Source organism: Anser anser (assembly GCF_964211835.1).
Source record: "Anser anser genome assembly, chromosome: 10".
NCBI classification, from domain to species: domain Eukaryota; kingdom Metazoa; phylum Chordata; class Aves; order Anseriformes; family Anatidae; genus Anser; species Anser anser.
In genome coordinates, this window is record NC_139730.1 from 7,877,029 (window position 1) to 7,892,279 (window position 15,251).

Here is a 15,251-nt window from a genome sequence, read left to right on the forward strand (position 1 = left end):
CCTGCAATCCCTTGTAAGACTGTGAGAGGAGCTTTTGCTTCCCGGCGTAGCAAGGAGAGAGCTGGCAGCTCCATTAATGAGCATTTGCAGCCAAGCCTGTCTTGTATCCGATGCACTGCATGCATACAGGTTATGAATAATTTCTTCCCTAAGAAATGAGCCCAGGTTAAAAATAGCCCCTGCATTTAGCTGCTTGCTGCCTCCTTCCTGCTTGCTGAGGCCGGAGAAGTGCTGGCAGTCATTTTCAGTGTGGAAATGTTTAGAAGCTAAAACTCTCTGGTGTCTCTTGCCAGTGTGGGGAGCTCTGGAGACAACTGTGGGGCAAGCAATGGAGTCTGGTTTTCTTCTTACCCTGGCCTGGAAGGGGACCTGTCTCTGGAATGAACTGGAGACAACTGCTCTGTTACATGTTCAGTTCCAGCCTTGACTCTCTGCTGAGGCTGTTAACGAAGGGCCAATTAACATCAGGCAGTTTTGTGATGAGCCTTTCCAGCTGGGGCTGTGGCAGGGCTTGCTGTACATGGGAAGGTGCCCTGCATGTAACACTATCTCCCTGTTACCATCCATGGTGAACTTGTAAAACGGGACATGTTTGGAGGGTACATGGGGACACTTCCACTTGTATGTCCCTGCTTCTCTTCTGTGGGATTAAATCTGCTATGGCCATAGAAAGTTGGAGGAGCTGCAAGGTTAGGGCCTTTCCTTCTCCACCTAAATAATGCTGATGCTTTCTCATTAATTCTCAGCTCAGGGCTTGCAGAAGGAGTTTGTCATCATATGAGAAGCAGGGGCACAGATAGCTGGTAACAAACAAGGGCTCCCTCATCACCTGCTGACCTGAAGGACTAAGTAATAGCTTCTAACGGCACTGTAAGTAATGACATATCCTGCAGTTGGCAATGAAATAATCAGGATTAAGCCCAAAGGCATGGTTGAAACCATGCAGCTCACACTGTGGTGAAGGGAATGAAAACAACCAAGTATTTGCTTACAGGACTGTTGATGAAGTGGTTTTTACTTTGACTAATCAAAGCTCTTGAGGTGTGTGGTGGTTGGTAGATCTTGCCTGAAGAAGCAGTGAAAGCTTCTGGTCTCTGCTTGGAAGGAGAGAAGGAAAGGAAATTCAGGAAGAAAAAAATAATAAAAATAGCACTTGAAATACCAAAAACTCTGTGAGAGATGGCTTGTTTGTGAGTTTCTGGCATACAGATCTCCACACAGAAATCAATCATTGGTGAATAGTGCTACGAGTGTGAGCGGGTTGATTTTTATGCTAGTTCCAGAAGGCTCTGAGCCACGTACCAGGTTCTGAGACAGCTTATTTGGAGCCTGAAGGGAACTGAGGAGCTGTGGACCTCCATCCATATTATCAAGGCCATGGCTACACGACAAGATTACTGTCACCAAGTAAACTCCTTCCTCTTTCTCCAGTACTCTGAAAAGATGCCATGTAATTGTTTTGTTGTGGTTTTGTTTTTTTTGTTTTTTTTGAAGTTTTTGAGCCTGAAGCTTTGTCCCCTCTCTCCCCAGTGAAAACCTGAGTGGCTCCCTGCTCATCAAATGCACCTATGCCTTTTCTGTAGCATCCTTCCTGTAGAATTCTTCATGTGAGTACTCTCAAGTCCTGCCACTTTCTCTCTTCCTCAGCCACCACAGCAATACTTGCTTAAGGTTTCACTCAGTCTCTCTCCCTTGCCTTGTGGCTATGCCTTGTCTGTTCTCAGCCTCAGAGATTCATTGTAAAAAAAAATGATCCAGTTTTTCAGAAATCACAAGGTTCTGTGTCCTCCACTTAATTATTGTTTTATTTTAATAAGCAATTATGTTTTGAAGGCACCTCAGGGCTCCAGGCGTTAACCACTTATCACCTGCTGAGTGATTTAGAACTAGTGAAGCACATCCCATTTGCAGGTTGGAATAAGGCCTGAATCCTATCACCAGACAAATGAGTTCAGAAATACTCAATGTTTGTAGCTCATTGCTTAGGGATTCAACCCCTGGCCTTCAGAGAGGGTCTGATTGTGTGCTGGAGGGGCTGTAAGGATGCCTGTTCCCTTGCTGTTCTGATAAGAAGCAAAGGGCTCCTTAGAGGGTGTGAAAGGGAGAAGGCTATCTGTTGGCTCTTCTGTACTATTTGCTTTGCCAAGTATCTTCCACAAGTCTCTCTCAGTTACAGACCACAAAACCCTAGCTGTTAAATCAACCCACAGCTTGGGCTTCCCATGTGTGAGAGATTTAAATCACCTCGAAGGTGAGACCTTTGGGGGGGGCAGGAAGGCAGTGAGTCTCAGTTCCAGAACGGATGTGGAAAATGTGTGTAGTCTCCCAGGGCTGAGACATTGGGTACAATTATTGGTTTGTCTTCAGGACTTATTTTCCACCAAGAGGCAATTTGTTGAGCTCACTCCAAGAGCCTGAAACTTGCTGGCTGTAGCAATTTTCAGGAATAAACCATGAGCATTTCCACAGATTGCAGGGTGCAGTGCTCTGAGCACTAGTACCTTGAAGAGCGGAGACCTGGGTTATCAAATACTGGCTGGCTTTTCCCTGCAGCTTTTATGACCTAATGGTTTCTTTATTGTCCTCCCGCATCTCCTTGACTTCCAGGTGGCACAGTTGGAAGCCCATTTGAAAGCATAATCCCATTACATCTTCTCTATTTTTATGTCACACAGTAAAAACACAACGCAGCAGCTAGGCCTGCATTTAACTCCTCGGCTGGAAGGCTCAGCAGCCCAGCCTGTGTGCGCTATAGAGCATTATTATTGACATTATCTACAGTGTTAGTCAGCACATGTGCCATATGCTCCAAGGTCTACATCCTCCACGTATTGACTGACTCGTTTTATATTTTCCATATGGGGTCTGTCCTCAAGGTTCCACACAGACTCTGAGGTATTGGGATAATAATGAGAAGGATAATAAATGTAATAAGGGGAACAAGAGGGCTGAACCTTGCAGGGAGACCCTGAGTAGCATGAATAGGAGGCTTTTTAATGCATTCCCTCCTCTTGGGTTTGGAGATACGGAGCAAAGAATGGGTGGACATGAGGTGAAGTGAAAGTGGGGATTATAGAAAATGAGATAAAGGAGAGAAAGAAAAGGATAGAAAGGAGAAAAAGCTAGAAAAGGAGAAATCCCATGTCCTTGTTGTGGAGAACTGTTTCCTCCCACTTGCTGCACGATGTGCCCTCTGGGTGTAGTAAACTTTAAAGAGTCCTTTCCATGTTGAAAATGCTTCTTTAAAACCATAGGTGCTCTGAATTAAATACAAGGTAGAAGTTCCTGATGAAGAGTATGACTGCTACTAGTTGTGTTCCCCAAAGTAACATAAGCTGTTCTGCTGCTGTTCCACAGCTCCAAGCTCTTGGCCCATGTGGGTAATGCCTCCAGCCCATTTTCTTCTCCATGCTTCCCATTTTTCCAGCCAGAAAGAAATGAGGATGGGAGCTCTCTTTTTGGAGAAACACAGCCATTTCTAAGCAACCGCCAGCATGAATTACATTTCAGAGCATCCCTTATTGTGTTCTCACCTGTGCATCATCAGAATGGGCCCAATAAAAAGCCTCATTTCTCTTTATTTCATTGTGAGTTTTACCTTCCTTTTCCATTTGACCTTCCACTGTCATCCTCTATTTCCTTCTGGCCCTATGTCTGCTCTGATTTAGAGACTGATGGTTCCAGCATATCTCTTGACAGAGAGAGAAGGATTCCCAGAAGACTCTGTGTCTGAGCCCAGAAATGTAAAGTTTGCAGGGGCTGGTCCAGCAAGGTCTGGGTAGTACTTGGTTGGTGCCTGCCTCATCCCCATCCAGCCTCAGGCTGCCTGGAGCCAGCTGGGCTAGGATGTTTCAGTTCTTTTCTGCAGCCCACTTGGTGTTCTCAGCTTGGATTTGAGGCACAGCTCAGCAATGTTTACCTGTCACATCTGTACCAGGCTGGGGATAGCAATGCTAATATTGCAACACCTTTAGCAGAGCTCAGTGATAGGATTTGACCCAAATTGCAGAGGGAAGAGAAGCAGCTCTATAAAAACTGAAATTCTTCTGGGTGACAGGTTTCTATTGAAAGCAAATAAATAAAGTCAGGTATGAAAGGGGCACATTCTGATTTTTCTCTTGTCTTAGTGTAACTTGAATGTGATTTTATGGGGCTCAGCTAAGCAAGCACTGCAGGGACCCTGAGGAACAAGGCTGTGTTTGCTGAGAAGGCAACGTCATGCTTCCACAGCACTAGGAGGAAGAGCGGTGTGAATGAGATTGCATTGAATCAGCCCCTTTTCTCCCTGTTGGAAGCTTACAGAGTATGGAAATGCACTTGAAATCAAATAGACATACCTGGACTTGCAAGTTGTGTGGGTATTTTCATTTTCTTGCCCTTCCCCAGGGCAGAGCTAAATGAAGAGAGCAACAAAATGTACCAGCTTTATGTGGCAAGGCTGATTTTTTTGAGGGAGGGGAGGAAGAGAAGGCTGCAGGGGTGGCCTCTGTGAGCAGAGCCCAGAAGCTGCCCCATGTCAGATCAGAGCCAGCTCCACATGACTCCGGAAGGGACCCGCTGGTGGCCAGAGCTGAGTCAGTGAATGGTATCAGTTATGCCTTTGTGACTGAAGATTTAAGAAATGGGGGGGAAAAAAAAAAACAGCTATGCAACAGCAGCTGCTAGAGAGTATGAAGATGTAAGAGAAGCAGCCCTGCAGCCCCCAAGGTCAGTGCAGCAGGAGGGCAGGAGTTGCTCCAGGCATGGAGCAGAAGTCCCACTGTGGCCTGTGGAGATGCCCCTGGTGGTTCAAGCTGTCCCCCTGCAGCCTGTGGAGAGGCCCCTGGTGGAGCAGGCTGTCCCCCTGCAGCCCACGGGTCCCACACGGAGCAGATCTCCACGCTGCAGCCCGTGGAGGAGCCCCCGGTGGAGCAGGTGGAGGTGGCCTGGAGGAGGCTGCGGCCCATGGAGAGCCCCCGCAGGAGCAGGCCCCGGGCCGGAGCTGCAGCCCGTGGAGAGGAGCCCACGCAGGAGCAGGGGGTCTGGGGGGAGCTGCCACCTGTGGGGGACCCGTGGACAGTTTGGGAAGGACAGCGTCCTGTGGGAGGGACCCCACGTGAAGCAGGGGCAGAGAGTGACCATGAAGGAGCGGCAGAGACAGTGTCAGGTACCTACCGCAGCCCCCATTCCCTGCACCACTTGGGGAGGAGGTGGAATAGGGTGGATGGGAGAGAAGTTTTCAGTTTGCTTTTAGTTTCTCACTGGTCTGGCCTGTTAGTAATAGGCAATAAATTATATTAATATCCCTACATTGAGTCTGTTTTGCCCCTGACAGTAATTGGTGACCAATCTCCCTGTCATTATCTCTACCCTTCAGTCCTTTTTTAATGTGTTTTCTCCCCTCCTTCCTTCGAGGAGGGAGAGTGAGAGAGTGTGGTGGAGTTCAGCTGCACAGCAAGGTGAAACCACCACACAAAAATGCCCTGGGTCTGAGTTGTTAAAATGGGACTAAGCTCTAAACCAGTGTGCAGACCTGTCAGGGGTGATGAACTGGGGCAAAATTAAGGTAACAAAATAGTGGACAGACTTGGCTAAAGTAGAAAGGTACACAAAATTCCTTGGGTGAAGATAATCTAGCTGCTCATCATCAATACTTAGATATGATATATATCTAAGAGCATATGATCCATCAGTACTTATGGACACATTCCTACTTGAAATACAGTCTTCCGATCTAGCTATTGTGTTTTCCTACAACTAGGAAGCATGGTTTCTTTGAAACAAGATATAGTCTTCAGACAGCTGAAGGGACTCCCTTGCTGCCCAGCACTCAGGGTGATAGTGAAATATTTGCATTTGGAGATGCTTTTAGGGCTGCATGAAGGAGCAGCAACCGCTATGTATGGAGCAATTATATAGACATCAGTTTATGCTTGAAGATCTTGAACCTGCGTATATAAGATAGAGATACAGGGTTTGTCCTGATTAGTGATGGCAAAAGATGCATGTCTGAGTTGCATCAGAGCATAATCCAAAGGATTCTGAATGATGTGACCCTTTGGAGAGAATTGTGAAATGCAGATATTAGAACTGGAAGTGAATCTTCATGAGGGCTTATGATCCTCCTTGTGCTTGTCTTATGGATGCAATATAAACATATTTCCTTCATGTGCTTTTTTTGTTTGTTGTGTTATTGTTGAAATGGGGTGATGTTTTCCATACTCAGTCTTGGTGGATGTGCCTGGGGTAGTGATGAAACACAACCTCTCTAGCTCAACATTTTTGTCCCCATCATCTCTATACAAGGCTTGGGCTGGAGGATGAGCAACTACTCAGTATTTTATCCAAGCCACAGGGGAATGGCTGGTGAAACAGGAGGGACACCTTGATAGAAGAGCCATTTGAAGGAATATTAATTAGCAGGCAGCCAGTTCTGGACTATTGAATCTCAACTCCAGATGTTCCCATTCTGACTAAGTGCTTTAGCAAAATGCTTAATTGATTACAATCTTGTGAGCTCTGTGTGTGTGTGATAAAAACCGAGACTGCTGAGCTAGGGGGATTGTCTGTTGATAGCAACACAATGCAGTGAGTATTTCCTCACCTTTTAAAACTCATTCTTTTTTATCATGGGGAAACCAGACTAGGCTACAAAAAATGTTCTTTAATTTATGATCTTTATTGTAGTCACTGTGCTAGTTAAAGTCACTGAAGGCTCAAGTATACATGGATGAAATAGACACATCTGTGTTTGGCCTGAAAGGCCTTTGAGCCTTGTTTAATGAGGGCCCGCAAATTTAAAGCCTTCTTGATTTCTGTACATCTATATAACAGGTACAAGGACGGGGGGGTAAATTAGAGAAGAAATAGGCTGTTGGGATGAAATGAAATCAACCTGAGCTTTTGCCCCAGGCTGTAATTGAACCAGAGCTGAAGTTCAAATAAGAAATTCTTTTTTTTTTTTTTTTAACCTGGCCTTTGAGTTCCAAACAAGCTCAGAAATGTCAAACAAGTATAAAGGGTTGTTACAGCTGACATCTTGGATGGAGGGGAAGGAAGGGAAGCTGCAAGGTAAGGGAAGCTGTATAACAGGTAAAGTGATATTTTGCAATGAGGTTATATGGTGCCAGATATTTGACCTGGATTCTTGCAATTGGGTGGGAAGAGGTTTTTGTTTGTTAGTTTTTTGGCAGATCAGATCCAGCTTCTGGTGAAATCACAGAGATCTCTTCATTTAGGTTCAGTGGAAGCTGGCATGACCGTAAGGGGGCATGATGCTCACAAGAAAGTTCTTCTCATGGTGACTGGTAGGCTTGTTATGAGCCAATCCATTGTGGTTTCTCACCAGGAAAATGCACTGATTTCAGTGGAAACATCTCTGACTTCTTTGTCTTATTCCTTTTGCGTATTATAAAAGCTAAACTGAGAGTAGTAGAGGACTAAAACTGTTGAATGCTTTTTCTAAAAGTATGGAATATACTTAATAGACAAGACTGCATAAAACAGGCATATTGGTTGGTAATATTAGTGTTTTGTGCTGAGAGAGCAATTCTATATTTTATTTTGCCTTTTCTCTCGAGAGTTCCAGGGCATGAATTTCTGCAGCATTAAAAGCTTCTATGAAGACCTCAGTGCTGCCTATGACCTTTTGAAAAATATGGAATTTAATAAGAGAAGGGGATCTGAATCTGATTTGCTGAAATACCCAACTGCTTATTCCTTATCATTTGGTTTTGCTGAATGCATTTAGTCCAGGTGGGGTTGTTCATCTGTGAGCAACAAACTAACAGCTTAAGTCTCTGCACCTGACCTTCATGTTTCTCTGTGGCTTAAGAAGGTTCACACCCCACTTAATTTGCAGACGCTGTCTGGATATTTCAGTCTGATATCTCCATATGTGTGGCAACAGGTAAATGAAAATGAAAAGCCAATTTTAGGGCAGCTGCAAAGCAGAGACTTAATAGCTCTAATATGAGAAATTTAGGAGTAATGAATTTGTTCTTTTGAAAAATAGCATCTATTTTTAGTTCTCAAAGAGCCTTGTTTTCTAGGGATCAGTGACAGGCTGTGCTGCCAAGGTGTGTAGGTTGATTTTGGAGAAGCATCCAGCCAGCTTGCATGGGGGTTGATGTCTTGCAAACTCCTGAGAGCACACTGGCACACGAGACTTCCTATTAGACTTGTGCTATAAAAGCTGTAGCTGAGCTGTTCCTTTTAACAGACAGTCCTAATCCAGACAGCTAGAAGGGAGTGGCAACTCTGGAGGAATCCAAGATGCCTTGGCTTCCCTTCTCAGTGACAAACTGAGCATGCTTCCCTCCTAGAGCACTGCTTCAAGCTATGCAGGGCATCCTGACACCAGCATTGATGGGACAAAGGCTATTTATGTGCAAAACAAAAGAAAAGGAGGTGGGATTTTTTCATCTCAGTTTCAAGTTCCATTGATCTTCAACAGAAACTGTAACCTTTTAGGCCATGAACTGACTGGCAAGAGCCACAATCTCTCATGGCTCACATGGGACTGAGATTCAAATACCCAGAATGTCACAGAGTCAGATTTGGGCATCAAATCTGAGCCTCTGGCAGGGAGATGTCAAATTCTGGGCTGAACCTCTTCTTGTTTGTTAGTTCCTGAGCTCAAAATGACAGACTGCTCCTACAGCAAACAAACCGCTGCTCCAAGAGAAGAGATCAGTGGGAGCAGTTGGGTATTGATGAGCAAAGGCTGGGAGCCTGCTCTGCGATGTTTAGGTCTTTGTGATAATAATTAGATCTTAAAATGTGTCAGTTCTGCATGAGGCAAATCATCAGCGTAGGCCAGGAGCATGTTTCCATGGGAGTCTGTCTGTGTGATTTGCGTAAGAGCTGTCTAATACAGCTGTGACCCTGCATAGCTGTATCTCAGCTTGAAGGCTATGGGAGTGGAACAGAAATGACTGGAAAAGGAAGGATTCTTGCTACCTCCTAATTTCCACTGTCTTCGCCACTTCTGACTTTCATAAAACCTTCCCCCACGGAGCTGCAGCCAGTGTTGCTGATGTAAAGGCAGTAAGGAACACAGCCAGGGTCCAAGGGTATTCAGATAACAGCTTTCTTTTCCCGTCAGAAAAGCTGTTGCCTATAAATTACCATTTGAATGTTTTGAGAGAGCATGTCTCTGTTGCTTCTGTTTCTGCCATTTCTCCGTCAGCCTCAAAGGTTTTCATGCTCTGAGGAAGGCCGAGGCTGATCTTTTTGGGGAAGAGGAGTTGTTGAGGTGGCCAGGGATAACCGCAGAAGCAGGGCAAGGAGGGACGGTCATATGAAGTGTAAACCCTGAACTGATGCAGCATACTAAAGTCATGCTTTCTGTGTGAATTCATGTATTCACGTTATCCAGGGGCACCATGGCAAGCAGCCTCAGCAGGTCACATCTGCCTTCTGCAGATCAGCAATGCAGGGGGAGTTTCTCCTTCCCATGATCTCCACCTTCTCAGGATTGATTCAGTCTGTGTTGAAGAGGCTGAAGAGGAGGATTTGCTGACATCTTCGGTTTTCTCCAGGATCTATGGCACAAAATTACAACTTACATTCAAGACCACTGCCATTTTACCTTTTACACTCTTCTCTCTTTTCCATTCTAGCCTTCTCACTATTGCCTACATGGAGTATCTATAACTCTTTCAGCTTTTTCCCCTTTTGTTGTTTCCCCATGCTTGATAGAAGTTGGCTTGGAATACGTTTCTTGTCCATTTGGGTTTAGAGCCTGGATGGGTGTTTGCAGAAGGACTCACACAGCCTATTTCATTAGGATTTGGGGTAGGAGCTTGTTGAAGACCTGGACATGGATTCTGCACTCTGCTCCCCTGAACAGGATGACTGCTGCTGTCTGACAAACGGGGAGGATCATGCAGATGCTGTTGCTGTTGGCTGTGAGACCAATGTTGCCAGTACTCAAGCCTGTCTCTCTTGAAGGAATCGGCATTACTACCAGTCTTTATCCCCCTTTTCAAAGCCTGTAGTTTCAGGCTAACCTTTCAAAGAAAAGAACAGTGCAGTTGCTCTTGCACAGCCCCTGATCCACCAGCATGACCTCATTGAGAATTAGGTCAAAGCTAATGCAAAATAGGTGAAGCCTTGCAGAGTAGAGAATACCCAGGGGGACTCCAGACTCAGAGAGCAAACTGCTTTGTCACCATATTAAATCAAATCCACAACACAGCTAGTTTCTGCTAACGTGCAGTCTGCAGAGGCTCTGGAGGATGGGGGAGTGAGGTGAGAAGGGATCTGAGGAGCTATTCATTTTATTTGTATGCAGTAAGTCTTTTTTTCCTACCCCTGTAGGGAAAGATAAATGCGTGCAGCTTCTGGAGCCTGAGGTTGCTGAATTCCGCATGGATTTGAATGGTCTCATCATAATTGTGTCTTGGGAGCTCATCAGGCCTCACAACCTGATGATATGCAGTGCTGGAGAAGTCAACAGAGAAAACAAGCATCCCATAGAAACAATGGTTGTAACTTACCTGGCCACTGCCACTGCAGTGCCATGATTACTACTTCCACTTGGAAGTTGAGTCCAATATGTATGGAGGGAACCCAGTAAGTCAACGAGGGAAGTCCTGGAAGTCCTTTCAGCATCAGGGCTGGATTGCAAAGCAGATAATCTTGTTCTCTCATTCAAAATGCCCTCTTTGTTTCTTTTATTTATTAGGGCTACTGTTTTCTCCTGGCACCCGAACTGCTTTGGAGGTTTTGCTAGTCTCCACTGACCACCAATTTCCAATACTGGAGGTAGGTGAATTTCAAAGATGAAAGTCATTACTTTGTAAGCTTATTGTGAGATGTCTCTGGCTAAAAGCCTGGGAAACTATTTTCTTATGATCCTAGTATTCAGTGACAGTGGACTGTTTTATGCTGCCACAGCTTCCTCCATGTGCTTGTCTTTAACTGATACAGCTTAGCTGGGGGGGGGGGGGGGGGGGGATACAAAACAAACAACAACAACAACAAAAAAATACTGCTGATCTACATTGCTGCTGCTGGCAAAGGCTAGTGCCCTGCATGGGGCCCCCCAAGAGGGACAAGAATCTATCTTGAGGTTGAGCCTGATTTAATTCTTCTTACAAAGCACCCTGGCAGCTGTCTACATCTGACAGATTGTTAATAAGACTTTCCCTCAATGCAAAAGGGAAAGTAATTTACATTGGCTTCACACCTCTGGCAAGCAGGAAAGATCCTGCCCCACCTTAGCATGAATGGGGAGCAGGCAGGAGAACAAGAGCAGGCAGCACAGGGGGAATGGAGGAAGGCTTGCTCCGTGCTCGAGCAAGCACAAAGAAAAATGCCATTTGGAAAATTCTGATGGGTGAGAGAGCTGGGCAGAGAACCAGTGTGCTGTCCATGGCAGTGCTTTGGAGCAGCTTTCCAGCCACATCCTGAAGGATCACTCTTGCAAGGAGCAGCAGCGCTGCCTGATTTCATTTTGCTCCATTTAGCCCAATGCTTCTGCTGACACACTGCTCACTCTGCCTTGCTACAAGCACAGGTGTACCAGCACAAGATGCCCTATGATTTTTTTTTATCATTTGGTTCATAATAAGCTGATAGTCACTACGGAAGGACTGTGACACTTATTGCATGGTCAAGGCCTCTCCAAGAGGTGCAAGAATGCAATTACCTAGCCTACAACTGTCCTGCTACCTGAGCAGGCACAGCCATCCCCAAGAGGTCTGGGAAGCCAAGACTTCATCTGCATTATATTCCACCTTAAACCTGCTGTCACACTCGTTCTGACTTTAGCTGAGCACTCAGCAGCTCTCTGCTGGTGTCCTGGCCTCCAAGAGGAATGACGGAGAGGCACTTGGCCACCTCTCCACGCTTCATGAATTGGTCCTGCTGCCCCTGTGCCTTAATGCACTGCCGAGGGAGGTAACAGCCCCGGGGTGTGCACTGAAATCCTCAGGTGAAAGCTTGCTGGGATGGTGCCATGGCCTAAAGGGAAATGAGAAGTGGCAGGATTTGATCTTCAAAGCCCACTAGCCCCTGCCCTTTCTGTCAAAAATGAGATGTGGTTTATTGGGGAGGGGAGAACTGGAATTATGTCAAAACAAACAAAGTGGGTGGTGAAAGCATTTTGTTTGCTTGTTCCCTGACCATTGGGATCGTGCAGAGGATTTGTTCTGCTAAAAGGCAAAACAAAGGTTTTTTTCTCCTGGAGTGCCCTCTATTTCAGTTAGGTTTTTGGAGTGACTGGAGAGGAAGGACATCTGATTGCTGAATGTGCTCAGCTGGGGCAGTGCAGCCTGGGAGACACCTGAGAGCCTTTCAGTGCCCTGGCCAACATTTGTGGAGGGGGAAAGAGGGTATTCGTAAATTGTTTTGTGTTTTTGTTTGTTTGTTTTGTGGTGCATATTGATGCTGAAAGATGCTGGACATCAGACCAGAAGAGGACCTTGTGCTGCAAGGACACAATGACCACAAGGTAGTCTTGGTTTTTGACTCCTTATTTAATGTGTCCTTAAAAGAAATCCATGTCAGAGATTGTGTTAGTGTATGAGAGTTTCAGGTAGTATCATGCAGTGGTTTGGCAGAAATTGGAGGTCCTACCTGAAAGTTGTGGCTGATTTAGGGTGTTGGTGGGGGTGAGGAACCTGCCATGGCATAGGGAAAGTGTCATGTGGTGGATGGGAAGGGTTTTGCTGCTGCAGATAATGTTTGAAGAGCACATCTTGTGGAAGGTCATTAGAAGATGCCATCGTAGAAGATTGCTCAGGAGGAAGATACATGAGTTCTTCCAGGAAAAGTTGTTTCTAAAAATCAGGACTATGAGAACTTAACCCAAATGTTAATTAGAAGAGTCACTTATTTTGGTGTGAAATTGAATCCACGTCCTAGTTGAGCTGTGCTGAAGAGCAGTGTGCTTCTTCAATGGGTGCGTTCTACCTCTGTTCTCTGGAGGTCTTAAACACTACCTGTCATAGTGGCAGGTAAATATGGGACCTTGCTAAAAAGGCTGAGCATTTACAACAGCCTTTACAAATGAGGGACCTTGCCTGAAAGCAAGAGAGATGAAATTAAGACAAGTGCAAAGCACTCCTTTTAGATAGGCAAAACACAACACAAAATGGAGAATATGTGATGAGGCAGCAATACGGCAGGAGGGGACCTTGGGGTTGCACTGGTTCACAAGTAGAATACGAATCAACCCCGCAATGCTGCTGCAAAACAACTCATTGTATCCAGCACCGTATTAACAAGAGTGTTCTTTGCCAGATATGAGAGGCAATTATTACAATCTGCTCAGGGATGGCAGAGCTTCAGCCAAGTGTGGGTGTCTGGAACTGATGCGAAACTTTGTCTACACCCATTAAAATTTTTGGAGGGATAGTCCAGCAGGGGGAGAAAACAAGTGAATGATAAGAGGTTGGGCAAACAAGTCTTATAAACAATGATTAAAGACACTGCATTTGTTTATTTTAGGAGAGAAGAGATGGAAATGGGATGCAGAAAGTTGTCTTACACATAAATAGTACTTATAAAAAGGCTGTTAATGAGGTGTTTTCCGTAGTCAGTGGCGTACAAAAAAGAAATTGCTTGAATTTATAGTGAGGATGATTTAAGATGTTTATTAGGAAAGCCCTTCTAATTCCTAAAGGGGTAAAAGCACTAAAGCAGGCTGTGTAGGGAAGCTGTGGCAATCTCTTTCTCAGTGGAGTTTAGGAGTGGGTTAGACAAACAACTGTTAGGACAAATACTTTTTTAAGTATACTTGATCCTGCCTCTGATGATCCCATGAAATGCCTTTCTGCCATACATTTCTATGATTAAGCACAACATAAAAACACAGCCTCTTCCTTGAGGAGTTAAAAATCCATCTATAATTAGATAAAGTCTCTATCTTTTAATGATAAAACTAGGTTAAACGTGTCTTATGTGACAGTTCAGTTAATGTATCATTGTGGAACAAACATCAGGAGGGAAGGGAACTCTTTAAACTAAAGAATGGCGCTGGTGTAACAACATGAGTATAAAACTGGCCAGGCATAAATTAGGCAGGAAATTGAAAGAAAGTTTCAGACTGTCAGAACAGCAATGTTCTAAAACAGCCTTTCATAACGGGAATGCTGGGGGCAAAAATCAGAACATGTTTTTTAAAATAGAGCTTGTTAAATTAATTCCAAGGATTATACAGAGCTACTGCCTGTCATATTGGAGTCCGGGACTAGGAGATCCCTTTTGTTGCTGTATTTTAGGAGCTGAGGGGAACAGAAGTATTTTTATGCCTGTGGGGCTGGTTTTTTGCTGTGTATTGACACAAGCGTACCTCTTTCATCCCTGTGCTTTTTTCATGTGCGAGGCAGTTAATGATATTCCTTTTAAGAGATGAAGGTCACAGCTCAGTTTAAAATTGCATAATTGCGCTGCGATGAAGGAGGGAATTCCAACTTTTCCATCCTTCTTGAAGGGGACTGCAAATCCTCAGGTGCTGCAAATCTTCTTGACTTTTCCAAGGCTGCAAACACTTCATACTGATTGCAGGGAGTGTCATTTGGGGTTAATACAAGCAGCTGGGAGAACTGCCTCAGGGAAGAGCTGAGCCACTGTAGAGTGCTAAGCTGGAGCTGGATGCTCATGTCCCAGATGGTCACCACTTGGCAGCTCCGGGGGGGACAAGGTGAGGTGTCAGAGTGGGGCAAGAAACTGCTGCAGTGCAATGCTTTGTGCCAAATATAGCGAATAGGACAGTGCAGGCTCAGTGCCAGGAGAGGAACTGAGCTTCTTTGCTGACGAATGAAACAAAGATGTGATTGGAAGTGCCATGCTTTGGAGGCATGAACAATTTCCCTATAATCAATCATCCAAACCAAATTGTTTTCATTTTGTTGCATTATTTAGCAGCCTTTTGATGGCAGACAATATGAGCTGGATTTTGATTTTCACCTGTTCCTCATGTTGATGTGATTTGTAGGCTTTGGCAGTGGGACGCTGGGGTGAAGGAAAGCTGAACTAGATTTCTGTGTTTAAAAAAAAAACTTGGCAAAGATTATGTCTATGGTTATCAGCTAATCATTCAGACATAGACATTGTTTGTCTGCTCTCATTAGGCTTGTAAAGTATCTGGCTATGCAAAGCTGACAGTGAAACACCTACAGAAGAGGATGTCAGAAGCAAGAGGGAGGGAATGAGGAGGTGATAAGGTAGAGCTGAGTTTGATGAGAGCCCCTGGCTCCTCCAGTAATAGTAAGGAAGGTGAGACATTAAACTTCTCAGCTCTCTTGGGTGTTGCTGGTTAC

General features: G+C 45.0%; 1 protein-coding gene across 4 annotated transcripts in view; it reads left to right on the plus strand.

Moving 5' to 3' along the window:
- Positions 1 to 6,549: 6,549 nt before the first annotated feature.
- The window catches only part of LOC310904659 (uncharacterized protein), a 50,715-nt gene continuing 42,013 nt past the window's right edge, over positions 6,550 to 15,251 (plus strand). Inside the window, exons 1-3 of one of the 4 annotated variants that reach the window (XR_014588509.1) lie at positions 6,550 to 6,567; positions 10,670 to 10,749; positions 12,383 to 12,439. Coding sequence is in view for 1 of the 4 variants with exons in the window: in XM_083849731.1 (XP_083705857.1) it covers positions 6,981 to 7,050; positions 10,670 to 10,749; positions 12,383 to 12,439 (207 nt within the window). In the remaining 3 variants the exon portion in view is untranslated. The other 3 variants (XM_083849731.1, XR_014588510.1, XR_014588511.1) reach the window with 3 other exon arrangements.